General features: G+C 36.8%; 1 protein-coding gene across 2 annotated transcripts; it reads right to left on the bottom strand.

Moving 5' to 3' along the window:
• Nucleotides 1–753: 753 nt before the first annotated feature.
• On the bottom strand, nucleotides 754–22,721 carry LOC110104028 (E3 ubiquitin-protein ligase BIG BROTHER). Of its 2 annotated transcripts, none has more exons than XM_020833071.2 (8): nucleotides 22,287–22,721; nucleotides 21,405–21,568; nucleotides 20,709–20,946; nucleotides 10,891–10,925; nucleotides 2,048–2,095; nucleotides 1,411–1,538; nucleotides 1,221–1,329; nucleotides 754–1,116 (listed from the first exon to the last, which is right to left on the bottom strand). In XM_020833071.2, exons 2-8 carry the CDS (start codon nucleotides 21,543–21,545, stop codon nucleotides 1,063–1,065), a joined length of 753 nt encoding a protein of 250 aa, XP_020688730.1. In that variant the 5' UTR covers nucleotides 21,546–21,568; nucleotides 22,287–22,721; the 3' UTR covers nucleotides 754–1,062. The 2 variants fall into 2 exon arrangements, with proteins under 2 accessions (XP_020688730.1, XP_020688660.1); XM_020833001.2 differs by having other exon boundaries at nucleotides 22,271–22,720.
• Between the last annotated feature and the right edge of the window lie 760 nt (nucleotides 22,722–23,481).

The raw sequence follows: 23,481 nt of genomic DNA, 5'->3' as shown, positions 1-23,481 counted from the left end.
TAGCTTTAATCACAAATTATTATTAATTTCGTTATGGTGAAATTATATTCAAATAATATATCACTAACATAAATCTTAATATCAATTTAATAAATTAAATGTACAAAATCACATTTAGAATGCTCAACATTTTATTTGCTTTTAAAATTTAAAATTTAAAGGATTTCATAAGACGATAATAAACATATTTATTTACAAAAATATTATTAAATGATGAGAAGTGATAATATTATCGTTTGTTCATTGCTTTGACTTTCACAGCTTGTTAAAGTATTGACTGAAAATAAAATTTACTCACTTTTTTATATAAAAAAAAAACTTTTGTAACCAAACTAATATTTTTATAAAGATATATGCAGCCATTAATCTAAAAATTGACTATATATATTTTTAAGTATTTTTAACTTGTTTAATATTTTAATACGGATATTGTGTTATAATATAAATCGCACACCTTTACTCTTATTGAACCATAAAGCAATACCAAATAATGGCTACATTTCTATTAAAAAAAAAGTGCTAATATCAGTACTAAGAAATCTCAGCATGAATCATTCAAATAAAATGTGATAAATCGATTTTTTTTTTTTTTTTTTTTTTTTTTTTTGCAAAAGAATAATCGAGGTACTGAAACAGAAAAGCAGCACAATTAAATATTAGCTGACAACATGCCGATTAATAAGAAGAGAACACACTGCATCACGCAAACCCATGCCACAGCAAAAAAAAAAGAAAAAAAAATCATTTACAAACTAAAAAAACACCTCCAAACCATATGATTCGTTTTCCTCCTGATCCTTACACAAGGACTATATCTATAAACTTTCCCCCCCAGACGAAAAAAGCCTGTAAAACCTACAAATATGACATATTAAGTTTCATTTCAAACTAACAACTAAAGACTACTGAGATGCTGCTACCCTTCCCACTTGCACCAAGAAACTACAACCAATTTTACTACTTCAAAAGCGCAAACATAATAAGAAAACAAATGATGCGGGCAACCATCTAAAACTTGTTTTAAGAGAACCTGACGGGTCTGTACCTTTCGCCATGTTCTAACTATTGCATGGGCTTGTTGTCGTTAGGAACCTCGGCAAAGCAAACTGGGCAGGCCTGAATCATAAATAGCAGGCCCAATAATAATTAAACAATTAAGCGGTTACACGAAAACTATGCAAAGTTTATCGTATAGATGGATGGACTTATCAAAAACACACCTTGTTTATACTAAGCCATCTACTAACGCATCCAGAGTGGTAGACATGCTTGCATGGTAGAGTCATCTGCCGATCCCTTCTTTTATAGTTCATCTGGCAAATTACACACCTGCCACCCATAAAAAAGCTCCATTTTATTAAATACAGATTCAGGAAGATACGTAAGATACAAAGAGAAACAGAAAGTTACCTTTCGCTCTGTTTCTTCTTTCTGGAAAAGAAGCTGCATTTATATTTTGTGACGGGAAGTGAAGATATACGCTCTTGAGAAAGACCTCTACTTTGACTTCCAACTGATTCGCCAAGATCTAGCAGTTCCTTTTGATTAAAAAAAATAATAATAAATTGCCGGTGAAACATATTAAAATAAGCACTAGCAGAGACTAAGGCTTCGTTTGGGACGGCTTTCTTTCTGCTTTTTAAAGTAGTTTTTTAGTACAAAATTTTTTAATTTTGTATTAGAAAGTTGCTTTAAGAAGCAATAAGAAAGCCGTCCCAAACGAAGCCTAAGTATACTCAAGGGGCCCAAATAAAACTTAAGACTTTGTTTGGGACGGCTTTCTTCCTGATTCTTAAAGCGGCTTCTTAATACAGAAAATTTAATTTTTGTACTAGAAAACTGCTTTAGAAAACAGGAAAAAAGCTATCCCAAACGAAGCCTAAGAGAGTTTTATTCGGTCAAGTTGTGTTGGTCGAGCAAGCACCACAAAGTTCAGTATTCCTTCGAACTTAAGAGAACATTTTTAATAATATAAATAGGCGGAATTTTTTACAACAAAATTAAGAAAACGAAGAAAATGGGTAGGCCAATAAATAAATAGGCATACCTCGTATGTCATTCTGTCAGGATCGATACTGTCTTGCCAAATATATTGCTGCAGTACATCCGGAAAAATCATGATTAGCGAAAATGATTACATTCCTCTTCAATGGAAAAAACCCAAACTATTTCGGTTCCAAAAATACCGCTACAAAAGCACTTCATCATCATATGTAATGGATGGCTATGTTGAGTTCAATAGTCAAGTACGATTTCAATTAAAATTACTGAAGCTTTCTTGTAAGTAAGAAATGGCCGGACTTATTTATAATTCTTTTTACATCTAATAAGAGAGGTTTTTTCCTAGGATATAAGATTTGCAGAAAATTATTAGCACACGAGAAACAAAACCAAAGAGCTTATTACAATTTCTGCGCAGAGCAAAGCAACTTATCACAGCAGACCAGTGGTTAATCAAAACGATGCTGGGAACAGACATGTTAAATCGCATAGAAACAATATTAGAAAATAGCTATGTAAGACTTTTTACATTTAGTAAGAGAGGTTTATTCCTAGGATATACAAAGCAACTTATCACAGCCGACCAGTGGTTAATCAAAACGATGCTGGGAACAGACATGTTAAATCGCATAGATAAAAAATTGATTAGCCAGCCATAAAATCTTAAGTCCGTGCTTAAAGTATATGAACGATTTTTATTATACAAAAAACATTTACATAAAAAGGCTAGAAGTTTTGCGAGGAATATAGTGAGCAAAGCAAAAGTTACAATAATTTTAATGATTTATAAAATAGGCTAAATATCGAAGGAGGAGAAAAAGATATCATATAAAATAGCTAAAATAGGACACAAGAAATGTATCTATTTTAAATAGATTAGATGCACTAAAAAATATAATAAAATCTTAATTAAAAACGAAGATAATAAGGACATTTGAAAATGGAAAGCTTCTTTGAGAATTTATTGATTAAGAATTTTAATAAATTATTTGAAAAAAATAAAATCAATTATATATAGATAAAAATAAATGAAGTTGAATTAAAAAAGAAATGAAGTTGCATAAAGGTGAAGCTTTAGATTCAAATAATAAGATATCTACTTGGATTTGAAAAGTCACGGGTGAAATTGAACAAATATTTTAATGAAGCTTTAGATACTAATAAGATATCAAATAATTGTAGAAGTATTTTGATATTAGTACTTCAGAAGAAAAGATAACATTATGATAATTATAAATGAATCATATACAATGAAGTTAGGGGAATGAAATGAAACAAAGACTGCCAAAAATTAAAAAAAGTTTAAAAGAGTCAAATTAGCTTCATGCCAGGAAGATTCATTATGAAAGTGAATTTTGTGCTAAGCCAATGAGCCAAAAAAAGCACAAAGCAAACAAATTTCTTAATATGATGTGGTGCATATTAGGAGGAAAAAGTGAATGTGAAAGGAACATTGAAGTTATTAAAAATATGTATAATAGAGCATTGATTAGTATTACAAATAGTTGAGTTGACCAAAATTTACAATTATAGTAAGATAACATTAAAGATTAGCATTATATTTTCATCTTTTTTTATATGTTAAATTTAAAATGGTGACATCATAAATAATATTTGAATTGAAGAGCTCGAATGCATGTTTTTCATAAGTGATATAGTTATAACTGGGGAAATTTTACTGAAATATATGAAAAGTTGAATGATACATAAAATATTTAAAAGATTAAAGATCTAGCATAAGTAGAACATATAATATAATGATATAGAAATTTAGTTGGTTTGATTTAGGCAATCACCAATAAATATTGCTAGAAGATAAATTAGAATAAATATTAAGAAAATGATATACATGTTTAGTTGGTGTGATATAGGAAATTATTAATGCTAGAAGATAAAGTGATACCTAGGCGTGATAGGTTGAAATATCTTGGATCTATTATATAGAAGAATAGGAAAATATAAGGGATATGATTTTTAGAGTTCAAGCTAGATAATTTAAATAAAGAATGTGCATATAGAGTGTTATGTTATAAGAGATAATTATAGAGATAAAAAAGACAAATTATAACAAAATTGCAATTAGGCTGACTAATTATATGGACCAACGTGTTCGGCAATAAAAAAAGAGCTATTATGTGATGAAAAAAAATTGTGGACACCTAGATAAATTTCAGTAAAATTGTAATTATGACAGATAATGTATTGACCAGAGAACTAGGCACCTAAAAAACACTAATAGCTAATTTAAGCATGGCATAAATGATAAGGTTCAAAATGTAGGTATAAAAACTAGAAAGAATATTAAAAAATGGTTAAATAGGAGAATGGCAATACTAACATGATTAAATAAGAAAGCTAAGTTGTATTTGTGACAAAACTAGAAACAATATTAGAAAATAGCTATGTAAGAGGATTGTAGGAGTACCATACATTGAAATATAAGGTAGTTGAAAATAAAATATAATGATTTGGACATATAGACCATGAAGGGTAGAAAATATACACATAAGATAAGTAAATAAAATTACTGTCCAAGGGTTACAAATAAAAATGTAAGGAAAATTTAAATGACAAATAAAGAGTCATAAAGCTGATCCTAAATAATTGATGATGATTACCAATGGATCAAGCCATCTTTTAAATGATTTACATTTGCTTTAAAAAAATATGACAAACATCTTTTAAATGATTTACAGTTGTGTTAAAAAAATAAGCCTGAAGAACCTGGTGGCCAATATATGGTTTGGTCATACTTTTTAGCTTTGCTATTCAAAAACTCATAACACAATTTTGATTTGAATAGAAAAAAGAGATGGAATGCCTCAATTAAATGTGTAACTAAGGCCACGGGAAACACTCATATTGCAACTTGTCAACATCTATTTAAGAGTAGTAGTGGCTTTAATTCTAACAAAGCATAGTACCCAAAAAAATGAAGCTCTAGTATATCTGCACTTAATGACAAAAACAAACTATAACTATTCTAATTTGTTTATAGATATCATCATACACATGAAGTGATACGTAGATTAGGCAAACAGGCCAATAAGTTCAATGAAACATGAGTGGTATACTGGTATGAACAACTAGAGCATGTTGAGCAAAGATACCACTAAACTCATATAAACACCAAAGACAATATCATACATCACCAAGTTAAGTGGTTATCAATAATCAGAGGGAAAACAGCAACCCAAAGTGATTGCAAATATAGAGTCAACTAATGGTGTTATCCCAATGAGGCAAGCTATTGTCTTGTGGGTAGACTATGCATTTCAATCAAATTCAGTTAAAATACCGTCATGATAGTCCACTCTTATTGTTTTTGCAATTTGCCAAAAAATCTAGGTGGTCAAAGGCTTGTTTTTTTGCCCAATGAATGAATGGATTAAAGACGACGACGACGACAACAACAACAACAACAACATCAAGCCTTAATCCCACTACGTGGGGTCGGCTACATGAATCCTTTTTCTCCATTGTGTTCTATTAAAAGTCAAATTCTTGTTTAGATCTAAAAAAGAAAGGTCATTCATAATGTTTTCTAACCAAGCTTTTTTAGGTCTGCCTCAACCTTTCTTAACATAAGTCAAATCTAATACCTCTACTTTTCCTAACCAGATCATCGGAAGGCCGTCATTTTATGTGACCAAACCATCTAAGTCGACTTTCTCTAATCTTATCTTCTACTGGAGCTACTCCAACCTTTTAACGCATATGCTCATTACGTATCCTATCTTTAAGGATAAAGCCACCCATCCACCTGATATCTAAAAAGCGTACTCTTATTACTAACTTGATCGCCCAAAGTCACAATCCCCTCACTAGGTCTATTACTACTAAAATTACACTCCACATTCTGTTTTAGATCTATTCAAGCGAAATCCTTTAGACTCTAAGGTTGACCTCCATAATTCAAGTTTACCTTCAACTCCCTCTCTAGTCTTATCAACAAGAAGAATATCATCAGCTAAAAGCATACACCAAGGTACATCCTCTTGCAAATGTCTAGTGAGAACATCCATGACTAGAGCAAAAAGATATGGACTTAAGGCTAATCCTTGATGTAACCCAACCGAAATAGGGAAATACTTGGTCAAACCACCTTGTGTTTGAACACAAGTAAAAACTCCTGCATACATGTCTTTAATGATTTGAATATAAGCATTACTACCTCCTTTCTTTTCAAGAACTCTCCATAGCACTTCTCTTGGAACTTTATCATATGCTTTTTCTAAATCAATAAATATCATATGTAGATCCTCCTTATTTTCTTTATATTTCTCCATCAAACCTCTTAATAAATGTATGGCTTCCATAGTCTATCTACCCGGCATGAATCCAAATTGATTTTGAGAATGGGTTAAAGACAACATTACAAAAAAAAAAAACAAAATGTATTGGGACAAAACAAAGGTTTCAAGCCATAACTATCATTTGATGAAACAATATCCTTACCACCTGGAGCAAAGAAGATACATGTGCTTCACAAGATAAATGTAACATTCATCGACCATACTACATCAAATGTGATAAGAATGGACGTCGGTTGAGAAACAAGCCATATGATAATTCATAGCAAAAAATTTGGGGATCCTCTCCTTCAAATGAACTATCTCAGTCTTTCTCTGCCATTTGCAACCCAAGGAGGCATCCTCCCCAACCTTCCCAAATGCTCCAATATTTGCTCATTCCTCTTCTTCTCCCTCCTTGAACTTTACCTTTCTCTTAAAATCCATATTTCTCTGTACTGGTTTTCCTTACATCATTACTTGGGACTCTTCCTGAGAAGGAATGGTACCTCATTGATCCCTCCTTTACTTTAGGAGGAATCGCACATGAAAAAAAAAATATTAAGAAAGGCATGTATTCTATTAGTTTTCCCAAAAATCAAGTCCTTGAGCATTTAAAATAGCAAACTCTTGATCTAATGGTGTAGCATAAGGGAAAATGGAAGATTGATGCATATCCATTCGATAGATGTTGCGGAGAAGAGGCTCACATCGTGAGGGTATGCATTCACGACATAGGACCCAAAGAGATGAAGGTGAAAAATGCAAGAAGCTTTTATCTATGAAGGAGAATTGAAGGTAGTTTGAACTTATAATAAGCAAATGAGGGTTTCATCCATAAAAAAGCTATAGTTCGGTGGGGAAGAGTTAGGATAGGTGGTGGTAGGCTTAACGGATTATTAGTTGTCACATACAAAAGGCACTTGATTCAGTCAATAGAAGGTCCAATCTAGCCCATCCTTGTTTGGGCTTTCAATATAGGAAAAAGATTTTCCCATGGGCCTATAAATTTCATTGCTTTGTCCATCATATGGAGTCAATTATAGTAGAATTAACAAGTATGATACAAATGGCCATCCTAATAACATGCTATGACATTCTCATTATCCCTATTTTCTTTTTCTCCTTCTACATCACTATACTCTACGCAAGTAGCAATACCCCAAACGATAAGAGAATTCACCCATGAATAGTTAGCTTCCTTGTTGCTAGGCATATCTGTTTATTTTCATAACGGATGTCTTTTTTATTGCTTCAACAATTTCATATGTTCCTAAAAAGTTGGATACTTGTCAAAAATGTTCCAAAAAAAGATATTTTCCTTCAATTCCCCCTTCCATCCCTCTTCCTTGTAATATAAACAAAGATGGGAAGCTACGATGAAAAGACATGAACATTTTAAGACCAAAGAAATACATTAATATGATAATTATTGAAACATATATGATACAAGAGAGCTTGACGTAACACAAAATAGTAATTCTCATATTGATGAGGACATCGACAGGCGTTTTCGACAAGTATATCAGTGCAGGAGGCGCAGATCGATCGCTACGATCCACAGCCTTTATTTTGATGATTAGTTTTTATTATGATGTTTATGTATTAATTGTTATTTACTATTGTACCCTTTCTTTTGAGTTGTCTTGAGTTGTAGTCCCAGAGGCATTTGTATCATTGTATTTTTATTTCCTTAGACCTATATATTGTGGCCTCCTCTATTGTATCAGATGATGAATTATAAATGAAAATTTCTCTACTTTCTTACATGATCTCTTGGTGAGTTCTTGAGAGGAGCAACCCTTAGTGGGTGAGAGCAATACCCGTCAATCTTGGTGGATTCCAAGGTTCGCAGTTCTTCAATTTCTTTTTCTTCCCTTGCATCAATTTCCCTCTCCTAAACCTCCCACCGCTGGCCTCACCACCCTCAACTTTTTTTTTTTGGAAAACCGAGTTTTGGAAACCCGAGCCCCTCCCCCCTTGCTGTCGGCCTCCTTCGGCCGCCCAAGCCGCCGGCCATTCCTCCACCCATTCGCCGGTCCCCCCTTTCCCCCCATCCTCCCCTCTCCACTTGTCTAGCCGCCACCCCCTCCCTTGGATTCATAGATTTGAAATTCAAATTTCAAAACCCATCACTTTCTTTCCAAAATTAGAATTTGGTGATTAGGAAATCATCATGATGAGAATTCAATCAATTGATTGGAGTTTCAAATATTTTCCTATTACTTAAACCTAAGAAAGGAAACCTCCCATTTTAATTAAATATGAGATTAAATTCAGATTTAATTAGATCCTTACTAAATCCTTTGGGCCCACATAACTTAAAACTCCCTCTCTCCCCTCTCTACATGGCCGGCCCCCTTCCCCTTGCTTCTCTCTCTCCAATTGTCATTAATTTCCCTCAATCCAATCAAGACTCTCTAATTACCTCACATAATTCCTCACCTCCCATTAATCCTTCAAATTCAAATCCTTCCCTCCAATTTCACTAAATATGAGAATTAATTTCAGATTTTTGACTTTTCTCTCTCCCAATTTAATCCCAATTCCCCACTAAATTAGCCCCAATTCCCTCCTCCCTTACCGCCCCTAGTCTTTAATGGATTAATTTGAATTTCAAATTAATTACCTCCAATTTCACTTAAACCTGAATTTAATTTTAGGTTTCTAAATTTCCCCCAAGTGCTTCCCCAATCTAGCCGCTCCCCTCCTATTCCTCAAGCCGACCCAACACCATCCCCTCCAACCGCCACCTCCTCTCCCCCTTCTCTCCATTGGTGCTCCTTCATCTCCCAACAAGAATGCATGGCGGATCCGGAAGTTGATCACGGCTTTGCTTACAACGCCCAAGGCGAGATCGACATCCTACTCTCACCCTTCTACGAACCGGATTGGGAGTACGACGGCACAGTAGAACGCTACGTCAACAGCATAGTTTATTGTCTCGCCGAGACCATCGAGCTTCAACGACCAAGAACCCCGTGGTGCCTCATCGGACGATCCTTGCCTCCTCCAACTCCGGCTACCTTCCCAACAACCAAGCTTCTCGGCTCATCCTTCCTAGTGGTCATCTCACTTCTGGTGTGGAAGATCTTCATCCGCTAAGCCTAGAACCATAGAGAGAGAGTAAACCCCCAAGGTGAACATCTCAATATTGAATTTCGGATTTGTGTTATAAGCTATTACATTACGTTCGCCTTTGTATTTGATTGAGAGTGTCCTGTTTAATCTTCATGTAATTCTTTGGCTAAGCAAGTGGAAAACTGCAAATTTTAGCATCTTACATTGATTTGATGCATAATTTTATGATGGTCAACTTTTAATAAATTTTCTTGTATATCTCTTGTAACTCCATGCATGTATCTGATAGGAAATACTTAGATCCAAGTATTCCTATCTCTCCACGTGGAGAAAACAACAAGAAAGTTGCTGTTTTCTACAGGAATTCAGCCCAAAACGTATGAAAACAGTAGAGAATCGTAGGAAAAACTGAGAGAAAACGTTCAATGGACTTATATTCCACTAGTAGATGATCAAAGCAAAAGCAAGATACAATGTTCTTCGATTCGAGAGGAAGAACAACTCTCCGATCTTCTCCGGCAACGCCAAGAGCCCAAGCAAGAAAACCCTAGATCTCAAATTACATTCAAATTCAAGATGATCCTCTCTCCCTCCTAATCCTCCTAATTAACAATAAAGGATTCCTACAAATTACCTAAACACCCCCTTGCATTCAAAAATTTCCCTCCCACCTCATTAAATCAGCCCCAAGTGGGGTCCACCTTGTCCGCCCCCTCCTCTGGGCTTTTCCGCCTCCGCCTGGGCTAGACCGGGTCCAGCCGGGCCCTCCTGGGCCGGTTCACGCGTAACAGTATCACATCACATATCCTAGGATTTCTAAATCAAATATAAAAATCACAATTCTCAAAATCATGGTGGCGTAGCTTTTTTGTTATAACTAATAAGTGACCAACACATTTCACAATGTGTCCAGAGGTGTCCAAAAGTGTTGGAATTTTTTGTAGAAAATTAAGAAAAGAAGACGATCCAAATAAAGTGTACAACATAACATGGTCCTAGGGTTTTGAGTATCATAAATGATCAACATAATGTCCAACATCACACAACCACCCTCAAGAAAAAATTTGACATCACAGTTGGCGTAATGGCATGGGCATATTACTATTTATCAAAAGTAGCCATCAAGAAAATTGTTCCTTACTAATTAACATTTCATTTAAAATCATCATCCACTAACGAGAGGATATAAGATCAGTTTTAATAGATTACTAGCCATTATGTTCTTCTGAGCCTTATGCTGAGATCCATTTCTTACAAAATGGCTCCACAGGTTGGTATGCATCATTCAACTTAGTCTTGAATGGAAATCAGGTCACTACAAGCATAAATCCTTTTAATAAGAAGATAAGAAGATACACGGCTTTCTTTTACTTTGCTATTTTTTTATAATGAAGACCAACTAACAGGAAAATTAAAGTTCCAATTCTACATTGAATTTCAAATTCCAAAATTGAAAGACTTCATGATTGAGAAACATACATGCTGCAGCACTTAAATATTGGAAAAACTTTGTTACCTGAGGACTGCTTGTGTTATTGTTTACTCGAATCCCTGCAAAACAATATCATATCTAGTCCATTATTTGTAGAGCAAGAAAATAATTAAGAATAGAACAAAAGCCCCCTCCTTTACAGACAAGAAGACGTTTCTGAAAAACAAAAAGGAGGTTACATTGTTCTTGATATGACAAAAGTATGAAGAATGTTCAGGTGGAAGGGGAAAATGATCAATAACTGATGAATAATGAGACACTAGGACTATGAAGAACAAATTAAATGGCTTCTTAATAGGCATTCTTCACTATAAGCTTCATTTACAACATCTTATGGCTTGTAACTGAAGATAATTTCAAAACAATAACAAGTGACAAAAAACCACTTGGAACCACCAACTACTCCAAAATCCCAGACAAATTGAGGCGACCAATCCATTCAGCCCATGGTTTAAATTATTAATCATAGCCAAACAAGTCCATGACTCAATCACTTACTACGATCGCAAGAGACATGACAAAAATTATTATTATTATATCCACTAGACAATCCATTATCATTCTCCCCTGATTGCCCAATTGCCCTATTGGTGATTTGAACCTGACCTACTTTGGTAGAGAAGTTGCAACCAAAGCTTTATAACCAAAGGTAAATTTGATCACAAATTGACAAATATGATAGAATCTGCATCACCTATGACTCAATCAAATGAAAGCCTACAACTTAGTTATCCACTATAGATCATAAGGGACAGTACAATAGTTGCGAAGTCCTCATAAAAACATTGTCGTTCTCTACCCATTGAATGTCCAACTGCACTACCAATGTTTAAAATCACACCTGGAAATGATGCAATTTGTACAAAACTACTTGACACTACTAACTGCTCAGAAAAGGCTCAAGCAAGACTTAATAACAAAACTTCCAACCACCCACAAATCCACATTACAGTGAATCCACAAAACCCATGATTCAATCATCAACTGTGGTTGAAGAATGCAAATCAACAACTCAATCATCCGACAGGAGTCCAAAAGAAACGTCAGCTATTTTGTTATTCTCTTAATAGTCTTCTATCTAACTCAATTACAATAGCTATTATTTATGAAATAGATAAGTAACCCTAGCCTAATAAGAATTCTATGTATTGTAAACGTATCAAACTTCTGATTAAAATTTCACATCAGCCTCTACTAGAATGGTCCCCTCATATTGCATAACAATAAAAATTATTAACCAACTCAAGAGGTAGATATAGGCATCCTTAACAACGAGTTCTAGCCCCAATATGTTCCTTGTTTCCAAGAGGCCAAGAGGGGTTAGTGCTCTAACTTAGTTGACATGCACCTTAAAATAATATTTATAGCGGGTGATATGTTTCCTGGATCACAATGTGGAGTTCATGGGTTTAAAATTGACATTGTGCCTAACTTAATTTTAATAAAAATTTAAAATATATTAGATAGATTTCTATCCTTAAAAAAAAGAGGGGGGGAGGATTTAACATTCCTTTCTCAAGAAGTTTCTGAGATAGTTTACACCTTGTCCATGTGTTGAGGCCTACATGAGGAACAATTCAACCTAGTTGAAGACACTGAATTAAAAAAATAAAATAAAATATCGGAAAAAAGAGTGAGATGTAAAGAGATAGAGAGAAAGATGGCATGCTTTAGAAGACCGCTACTGACTATAAGAAAGAAACAACTTACTGCATGCATATTCAACAAGGAAAAAATTGGGCTAATGCTATGAAAAAGAATGAAAAACTTGGAGCAGGCTATGAAAAAGAATGACGAACTTGGGCTAATACTATGATAAAGAATGAAACACTTGGAGCAGCAATCATATGAAAAACTAGAATTAAAAAAAAATGAAATATTGGAGGAAGAGAAAGAGATACAGAGAAAGAGAGAGAAAGATGGCAAGAATTAGAAGATCAATAGAGAGTCGAAGAAAGAAACACCATACTGCAGGCATATTCAACATGGATCAATGGAAAAAATTGGGCTAATACTATGAAAAAGACGGACAAACGTGGAACAGTAATCTGAACTTGAAAAGAGGGAAGTTAAGAATCTTAAAAAATCAAGAACAACTTCCCAAGGACTTCATTCTCCATAAACAGCATACAACACATAAAATCAAGTATTTATGAAATTTTTAATATCAGTTATTGTTTAACACCTGAATGCAAAACTGGAGAAGCAACCACTAAAGTTAACAACCTTGAGAAGCAAAGCTTAATTTTGCATTAAAAGATTCAGTAATGAGTATCTAGGACTACTAGGAAAGCAAAAAGTGAAGGATTGTGCTCTAATTCCGCACTAGCACAATCAGGATGCTATGATGCACAAACATGATGACAAGAACACAACACGATATGGCCTTAGGACACATCATTGATGATGTGCAATGGGTGATGTCGAGAAGGTGCCAATCATCGATGTTGAGATGGCATCGGTTGTCAATGTTGAGATGATGTTGGGAAAGCTATGAGTGTAATAATTGCTAACATTTAGTTTCAATGTCAAGACACCGTCACATTTTGACGTTGAGATGATTTTGAAATATTGATGTTGACGACATTAGACATCAATGTTAACATGAAACCGAGCATTGTTGTGAAATCCTAACCGCAACACCGCAACCTACTAGAGAGAAATGAAAATGTGAATATTTAGGGGATAAGGAATTGAGTGTGGGCGATTTATTTGAGGTTGTGGAGAGAAAATAAAATATGCAGATTTATTTTTAATAACAAATTTGAAATAAAAGAAATTATATTAAAAAAAATGTAATTGCATGAAAAATCTAAGACACTCGTCCAATATATTGAACATGACTTGGTGTGTCCAACATGTGTTAAACCTTGCTTTCTTCTTTGAGGAGAAGTGTAGGTGCATCATAGTCAGCATGTGCCCACATTTCTGCCCAAGATAGAAATGTACCACTCATTCTCTCTCTTCTAGATGACAAACAATTTTCAAACATTGAATCAAAGTGAATCGTTGATCCCTTATTCCCTTTTCCTAACAAAAATCCAACAATCCAAAGATTATAGCTTGAATTAGTTCAATCCAGAAGAAAACATTAGATGATTTGCTTCTTCGTAAGAAATGCAAGAATAATAAACCAAAAAAGAGTAGGAATATAAATGGCATACATAAGTGAGTTTTACTCAATGGTCATTCATTTTAAACAGACATGCTCTTCCTATAGAAGCTAAACAAAATACAAAACAAACTGAATAAGAGAATATAAAGTGTTCTAATAGGATTTGACGACCAAAACAACACACAACAATGTTAAAAACATCTAAATTACTCCAAATGGATCAAGAAATAACACCAAGGGGGCTAATCTTCAAGCAAAGAAAGACAAGATACAACTTGATTCACTATTTGAGAGGTGAATCATCTTTCTCATAATTCCTAGTAGCCACTAGGAACCTAAGACCCCAACAAAAATTACTGTATAAACAAATTCAACATAACCCTAACCCTCCACAATTCCCTCCCCCTAAACAACACAAATCCCCTAATAAATTCCCCTTAAATCTTTCCCAAAGAGCTCCCCCGAAAACCTCTTCTCCTATAAGTGATAAGGAAAGTCCTGGGCCCCACAGGGGAGCTAAAAGGTTCCTGATCTGTTGTAAAGTTTTTAGGCCAGACATCAATACTCCCCTCCAAAAAAATCACATTATCCTCAAGATGGAAAGAGGGAAATTGCTTCTGGATGAAACTGTAGGGCTCCCATGTCACTTCATACTCTAGAAAATCATTCCACTTGATCAACACCTCCTTGATTCCATTGTTTCCTTGACACACCCTTTCACCTCCAATGGTTCTAATATCACATCAACATCCTCTTACAGTGTGACCAACGGTGCAAATGAGGGTGTGTGGGCTCCAATGGTTTGTCTAAATTGCGATATATGAAATACAGGATGGATGGCTGAGGTCGATGGCAACCGTAGGCGATATACGCAAATGTGCTCCACTATCTCGAAGGGCTCAAAGTAATGGGGCGAGAGCTTCTCATTCCTTTGTTGAACCAAAGTCATTTGTCTGCAAGGTCTAATTTTTAGATAACCCATGTCCCCAACCTCAAACTGCATGTCTCTCCAGTGTCCATCCGCCTGCTTCTTCATAATTTGTTGTGCTCTCCGTAGATGTTTCTTCAATTCTGCCAAACTTCGGTCTCTTTGTCCCAAGTACTGCTCCACTGATGACATTGATATGTTGTAATGCCCATAATGTATCAGATGAGGTGGATCCCTCCCATATAAGATTTTAAATGGTGTTATCTGTGTTGTTGTATGATATGAAGTGTTATACTAATATTCTCAGGTTAACCACTTGGCAACATCTTTGGTGTATCTAATACAAAGCAACGAAGATAAGTCTCCACACTGCGATTCACCACCTCCTTTTGGCCAACCGTCTGGGGATGGAAGATGCATTTCGCTTCAGGATAGTCCCCTGCATACTAAATAACTCCCTCCATAAGTGGCTCAAAAAGACTTTGCCCCAATCGGACACAATGATCTCGAAAATGCCACGCAAACGAAACACCTCTTTAATGAAAACAATTGCCATCAACACCACAGTGTATGGGTGGTGTAAGGTAATGAAATGAGCATATTTGCTCAATCTGTCTACCACCACTAAAATCACAGTGAACCCTTTTGATCTAAGTAGTCCCTCAATAAAGTCCATGGTCATCTCTTCCCATGCCTTTTCGAGTAATGCTAAAAGCATTAGAAGACCACTTGGTGCCATAGCCAAGTATTTGTGTCTCTGGCACACATCACAACTGGTTACCAAGTCCTATGCATTCTTTTGCATGCCTACTCAATATAGCTCCATTACCAGTCTATGATGTCTTCTGAACTTCTAAATATCTCCCAATAGTTGTGCCATGAAACTCCCATAACAAGTGAGGGATGTGTGGTGATGTTCTTGACAACAAAAATAGTCCACGATATAGCATCTTTTGACCTATCAAAGAGTAAACAGGATGGTTATCCTTATCCTTCTCATTTGATCTTACTCAGCTCCTTATACTGCTCGCTCTCACTCTTCAAGGCCTCCCAATCCAATACCATGGGATAAATAGAGAAATAACCTGAGGGTCTTCACTACGCCTGGAGAGACCATCTGCAACTTTATTTTCCAACCCGAGCTTGTACAAGATCTCAAAATCATAACCCAACAACTTGGAAAGCCACCGTTGATGCTCCTTTGTCACCATCCTCTGATCTAACAGGTGCTTCAAACTCATCTAATTGGTCCTGACTATGAAGTGTCGCTCTAATAGGTAAGGTCACCACTTTTGTATTGCCAACACTATCGCCATCAACTTCCTTTCATACACTGATTTCAGCCTGATCTTAGCAGTCAACACCTTGCTGAAATAAGCTATGGGTCTCTAACTTACATAAGAATGATAGACCGATCTAGCAGGGACTGCTCCAGCCGGCCCAAGGCGTAAGCCTGCTGTTTCTGCCCCCTTCTGTGGGGCCCACTGCTTAAGTAAAGAGAGAGAAAGAGGGATTATATGTTTAAATTAGGAGGGTTGTTTTGTCCTTTTGGGTGTTATTTTGTGTACTTTATGTAGTAGGATTAAATTAGGGTTATGGTTATCTTGAGTTTTCTGAATTTTCGTGGTGCTTTGGTGTTCTTGGGCTCTAGCGGCGTCTAGAGCTTTGGGAGAGATAGATTATCCTCTCGAATTGAGGATCAACTGTATCTTGCTAATTTCTTTCGTCTACTATTCAATCAAGGGTGTTTTTCTTGTTTTTCCTCCATTAAATCCTCAAAACCTGCTTGGCGAGATTACTTTAATTTTAATTTCAACAATCGTTTTCTATTTATACGGTTATTTCCTATCAGAGAACTACTCCCAACCCATAGCCTGATGCATCAGTTTCCACTACAATTAACATGCTGAAATCTGGTAGTGCTAACATAGGGACACTCGACATGACTTTTTCCAGCTGCTCAAATGTTTGGGTGGCTTCCTCCCCAAATTTGAAACTATCATTCTTCAGTTGCTCTGTCAACGGCTATGTTATAGATCTATATCCCCTCACAAACTTTATGTAATACCCTGTGAGTCCCAATAACCTTCTCAACTCCGTCAGGGTTTTGAGTAAGGGCCACTCCAACATAGCCTCTATCTTGAAAAAATCTACAACTACTCTTGATTTATAAACCACATTTCCCAAATACTAAACACTCTGTTGTGCAAAGGAACAATTCTTCAAATTAGTATGCAGCTAATACTCCTTCAATATTAGTAACATAACTCTCAAGTGCTCCACATGCTCTGCCTCAGACCAACTACACACCAAAATGTTATCGAGAAAACTAATACAAACTTCCGGAGGTAGGGTTGAATTACCTTGTTATAACCAACAGGAAGGTAGTTGGGGCATTGACAAGCCCAAAAGAAATCACTAAAAACTCATAGTGTCCTTCATGAGTCCTGAAAGCAATCTTGTGGATGTCAATGGGCTGCATTCTGATATGATGGTACCCTAATATCAGATCAATCTTGGAGAAAATCATTGCTCCATATATTAGATCTTTCCATCTAATTTGAAAAAAAAAAACATCATCGCTGCATATAAATCATCCAACAACTCATCAATGACTAGTATACGAAATTTATCTAACAACGTTTCCTTATTTAGAGCCGAATAATCTACACAAAATCCCCAACTACTGTCCTTCTTCTTCACTAGTAACACAGGACTGGAGAAGGGACTAACACTGAGATGAATGATCTGGGCCTAACATCTCCTTGATAAGTCTTTCAATTTCTTCCTTCTGAACCTATGGGTATTGGTAGGGTCAAACATTAATAAGGGATACCCCCTCCTTCAAGAAGATGGCATGATCATGCTCCCTTGTGAGAGGTAAGTCCTCAGGCAGCTGAAGCACCTCACTGAATTGTTGCACGAGTGTATGGGCTATCTCTGGAACTTTCCCCTCTCTCTCCATGCTTACCCCTCCCTCAAGGCTCTGGAGCTCCAACAAGAATCTCATCCATGCTTCTTGGATTGCCCTCACCATGATCTAAAGAGAAAACCTAATTTTGGACAGACTAGGATCCCCCTGATCCCCACCGTCCTCCCTCCCACCATGAATTCCAAAATCAATGCCTTCCAATCCACCTTGGTCTCCTCTAATGTCTACAACCACTTCGTATCCAAAATTATATCTGTGCTCCCTAACTCCAAGGGAAGAAAATCTTCCTTCACCTGGATCTCCTGTAGTGTCACCATCAACCTTAGGTAGATTCCTCTACTCTACTACATCTTCCACGTTCCCATCATCGCCCCAAAACATCCTATGTCGACTAGCTTCAGCCCCAACCGATCCATCACCTGGTTGGAGATGAAGTTATGGGTCGCCCTACTATCCACCAGAACTGCCACTAATTCTCCTCTTATATGTTCCCTCACCTTCATAATGTGATTTGAGGTAAACCCCACCACTGAGTTTAGGGAGATCTCTACCACATCTAGATGAAAATGCTCCTCCTCATCAACCACCTCCTCCTCTAGAATCTCCTCCTCCTCATCATAGACTATCAGTATCTATAGCGAACGATCCTTGTTGTGGTGGCCCAATGCAAACTTGTCATCACAACAGAAACACAATCCGTTAACCCGCTTCTCTTGAACCTCTGCCTCAATCAACTACTTGAAATTTCCCTCTAGTCGTGCTCCCAATCCCCTATCCTTGCGTGCTTCCCTCTGAATGGGCACAAGCTGTACCTTTGGTGCCAAAAAAATAGTCATTGTCTGATATGAAGCTCCCAAACTGCTGCCCTTGTTGCTTCTCTCAAGTGAGTTTTTGTCCTCCACCAACTAGGCAAGCTCCATAGCCTCCCCCAACCCTTGTGGACTCAATAACCGAACAACAACCCTGATCTCTAGCTTGAATCCCTTCATGAAATTCCCCTCCAGCATTATATCAGATAGCATCCCCAATCGACTAGAAAGATACTCAAACCTCTCCCGATAATCCACCATTGTCCCTTCCTAAACAAGAGCAAAGAACTGCTTGTAGAAGTCTCATTCCCGACTAGTTCAGAAACATTCTAATAAACTATCATTGAACTCCCTCCACAATTGGAATGGATCTCTCATGTCTCTCTACTGATACCAAGATAAGACCTCCCCCTCCAAGCATAAAGCTACCGTCGTGAGTCTTTCCTCCTCAGTTTGCCCATGAGCATCTCTCTTCTAAAAAAATGGGTATCATCAGCTTTCGCACTCTCGGATTCCCTTTGCCCAACTTCCTCTTCCACCTTCGGCTCCTCCCATGTAGTGATTGTTGTAATCACTCCATTGTTCTCTCCCCACCCATCTCCTTTCATAGATATTATCTTCCTCAAAATCAACCCTCCTTGTTTCTTCCTCTCAATTTCTCCTCATGCTATATCCTTCACCCATTTCTCTCCTGGTTATCGGTTCAAGAGGTGGCATATTTCCCTTTCGCCCAAGATTTGTACCTCTTGATCATCCCTCATTGTGGATCATCCCTCATTGTGTCAACATTGGGGTTTCACCCACTTCCTTGGCCACCCGCCAGCGCCCTCGCCTCCGATGTTGTCAGTTGGGTGTGAAGCTCCAATATTTTCTTCGTCATGTCCTCTAGGTTAGAAAACCTTCATTACATGGATGAAATCCATTCATCAACTTCAGATTTGAATTGGTCAACTTTTCGTTCTAGTTTTTATTCCAAAGCATCCACTTTCTTCGATGTTATATGTCCTAAATCGTGCTTTGATACCAATTTGATAGGATTTGACGACCAAAATAGCACATAACAATGTAAAAAACATAAAACTTACTCCAAATGGATCCAGCAATAATACCAAGAGGGTTGTAATTACTAATCTCCAAGCAAAGAAAGACAAGATACAAGTTGATTCATTGTTTGAGAGGTGAATCATCTCTCCCACAACTCCTATTAGTCACTAGGAACCCAAAACCCCAACAAAAACTGCTGTAAAAATAAATTCAACATAACCCTAACCCTCCACAATTTCCCACCTTAAACAGCCCAAATCCCCTAATAAATGCCCCTAACATCCTTAATAAATGCCCCTTACCCCCAAAGCCTCTTCTCCTATAGGTGATAAAGGAGACCTTGGGACCCACAGGGGAGCTTAAATTTTCCTAATATGTTGTAAAGTTCCTGGGCCCCACATCATGTTCGTCATAAACTACAACACAACAGAAAACTTTCAATGATGATCATGATGTAACCATAAATTACTAAAATTGAACCAGATTGCTATCTTTTCCAATTGATACATGATGCAAAGAAAACAACATAAATATTTTTTAAACAGAAAGAAATTGCAGTAAATGTAGCTGTTAGCAATTAAAATGCCTGACAACATAAAGCAAGATTTTGCACATATCTAAATTATGGCCAAAATAAAAAATCTATAGAAAAGCATTAATATAATCACAAAATTAATTAAAAATGAAATATTGCGCTTCACTTGCTTGAGAAAACTGAAGGCCAACACAAGACAACGGAAAGCATATCCAAACACACTCCAACATATGAGCTAGTTATTAGACAAAAGCCCAATCATCTTTAAAAAAAAAATATCAAGCCCACTCATAAATCTACTTATAAGATTATACAATACTTAGAATTAGAAACAGGGGCACACTATTGAGAGACCACATGGAAAAGGCTGAAAAATATTGGAAGTTAAAACATATTTGATAATGTTTAATAAATGTTGCATACATTATGCAGACTACTTGATTCTTTCAATGAAAACTACAAATAATAAATCAACTTACGTTCTTCAGTGTTTGTATTAGCAGTAAGCTCAACCCCACCAGATCCATCAGGCACTAGATGCGGAAGCTCAACATTACTTGAAGGCAAAGGGTTTTCCCAAACCCTCCTTCCATCTAATCTTGGTGCATACTCATTTAACTCGTATAGCTGACTAAAGTTATAGTATGAGTTTCCAATTGAACCAGAAAAACCATATTTATATAAATTTGCATGCATCATGGGCCAATATGAGTTTCCCTGCCAGCACAATTAAAAAAAGATTATCAAATGTATGGCTAAGCAACAATCTTTATTTCACATTTTTACGTCTAGCAATGGCATGTTGATGAACGATTGACCCTCATTACTATGCAATACAGCATTATAGATTGGAAATGAAAAAAAAAACACCTATTTAAGTGGCAAGATGGGAAAGTAAGATTCACATGACACGGCAAGTTAATAATCTATTCTACGACACCAATAAATATGTTATCTGCATAGTTTTTTCAGAAGCTCATATGTAACGTGACATGATTTCAAACAGACAAATACTATCAATTAGCTGGGGAAGCAACAAGGGGGGAAACAAAGAAGCGCAGAAACATAAATATGACTTGAGATGTGTCAGCACAGCAAGCTGGGAGCCCAATTCATTTTAATACCTACTCTCTACATAGAAAATAACATAAAATTATTAAAATTTCAAAGGATACCTGGTCCTGCAAACCTTCTGATAGAAACATATCTGCCTGATTATATGAAAGGCCTTCAAACAAGTCCATGAAACTTTCTGGGATTGTATAAGGAAACCCTGTGTTAATGTAATGAACTTCAATCTGTCTGTTACCATTCATTTTGGACTATCCTTTCTGAAAACCTGGCACCCAAAACCCAAAAGCAAAGCCTTCAGCATTGATTAGCCAAGGAAAAAATAATAACATTCTCAACCTAACCATCAGAAACTAATAATTTGATCCACACAACAGAAATAACAGTGGGACAGTGGTCAATATCACGTTATGTAGTTCAACTGCAATGAATAAACAACAGAGCAATTTTTAAAACCAACATAAGATCAATGACCACGAAAAATCACATTATTCCAAAACACAAATCCTTAATACACACGATTCAATCAAATTCTTGATGAAATGCATAGAAACATAGATCCAGAGACAATTACGGTTTCTTTCCAGTATTCTTCAACAAGCAATGTCCCAAGAATACCATTCATTGCTACTGCGTGACGATTCAAGCCCAATCTCAAAACATTTCCACTAAATAAACCATAAGCAGATTCTTAAGCTGAAAGATTAGCAATCACCTAAGTGTAAACCACGATTCCTCTTCCTCGTGACAGAAAACCAATCTACCTTCAACAAATCCTCCAGCAAAATAACTCATAGGTCTAAAATCTCCCCAAAACCTCTCGCTACGGACGATGATCTTTATCCATCCTTTATTCCGGCCGCAGAAAACACCACAATAACTAAATTCCCCAACAAAAGCGCCAAACCATCCGATCTCCCAGAAAAAAAATGAAAATAAAAAACACAAGGAAACTGTAATAGAATACTACCACAACGCATTTGCACCTCATTCTAACACGATCGCCGGAACCAGCTCGCCATTCCTCGTTCCTTCCTCTGCTCCCCAACTTTCAACTATCTCGGCACCGATCCAGCCAATGCCGGCCGCTACCAGTCGGCGGAGGAGTAAATCCTCCGAATCCACAGCTTCAATGGCAATGCCGGTTCCCCGCGCCCACGCAAATAACTCTACTACGAAGATAACTCAGAACTCTTTCTCTCTCTCCCTACGCCGTGACAAGCGCAGCGCAAGAAGGGATATCGGGTTGCGAGTTTCGTCGCCGTCCCTATTTATACCCCCGGCGACCACGCGCGCTATGACGAGGCCCACTCTCGTCTCGCGTGACGAGCCCTGACAGCTTCTGACCGTCCGATGGCGATCGCACGGCAAGCAGTTCGTCTCGGACCCACACCCGTCGCTCTCGATCACGGGACGAGATATCGCACACGATATATATCTCTGACCGCAGCGAGCAGATCAACAACTCGCTCCGGTCTGAAAACGGATAATCCTCATTATTCGCAACGTGGCGTGTTTCCATTGGCCACCACAATAATTAATTTTCTTTTAAAAAAAGCTACGTTTAATCACTATTTCCCTAAAACGACGCTTTCATTGCACGCAAGAGCGGAGAGGCTATGAATGGAATTCTTTACTTTATTTGGTGTCCCCCACCCACGATCAGCTTTCTTGTATGTCAAAAAAGTGACACGTGTAACCTTTTGTGTAATAATAACGGCAGGAGCAGGATAAGGTGGATGTTCCTGAGGAGGAAGAGGTTAATTAAGTCATTAAATTATCATTAACTTAGTATTAAGTGGCAGATCAGGGTGTTATTGGGGGATAAATGGTGGTTAGCAAAATATGACTTGAAACGGACCGGCGGGCCCTAACGGTGGCGTGGGGTGGTTGTGAAGCAGTGGCCGAACCTCGCCGCCCCCGCAAAAGAAAGCGTGGTGGACTGCGTCGCGAAGGTGTGCTCACCTCCTTGAGGTGGACCCCCCCTTCCATTTTTAACGATGAACATCAAATGTTTCGTCAGATTTATATAAATTGAAATCTAAAATTTTAATATTACATTTTTATTATTTATATAAAATTTTAATATCAAATATATTCCTCATATATTTCATTCTTATAACTTATACCACTCTATAAATTTTAATATTTTATTTCATACACTCATATTTATTCTATGAG

The sequence above is a fragment of the Dendrobium catenatum genome, unplaced genomic scaffold, assembly GCF_001605985.2.
Source record: "Dendrobium catenatum unplaced genomic scaffold, ASM160598v2 fragScaff_scaffold_938, whole genome shotgun sequence".
Lineage (NCBI taxonomy): Eukaryota > Viridiplantae > Streptophyta > Magnoliopsida > Asparagales > Orchidaceae > Dendrobium > Dendrobium catenatum.
The sequence above is the reverse complement of the archived record's forward strand: the minus strand, read 5'-3'. Positions and strand labels throughout refer to the sequence as shown.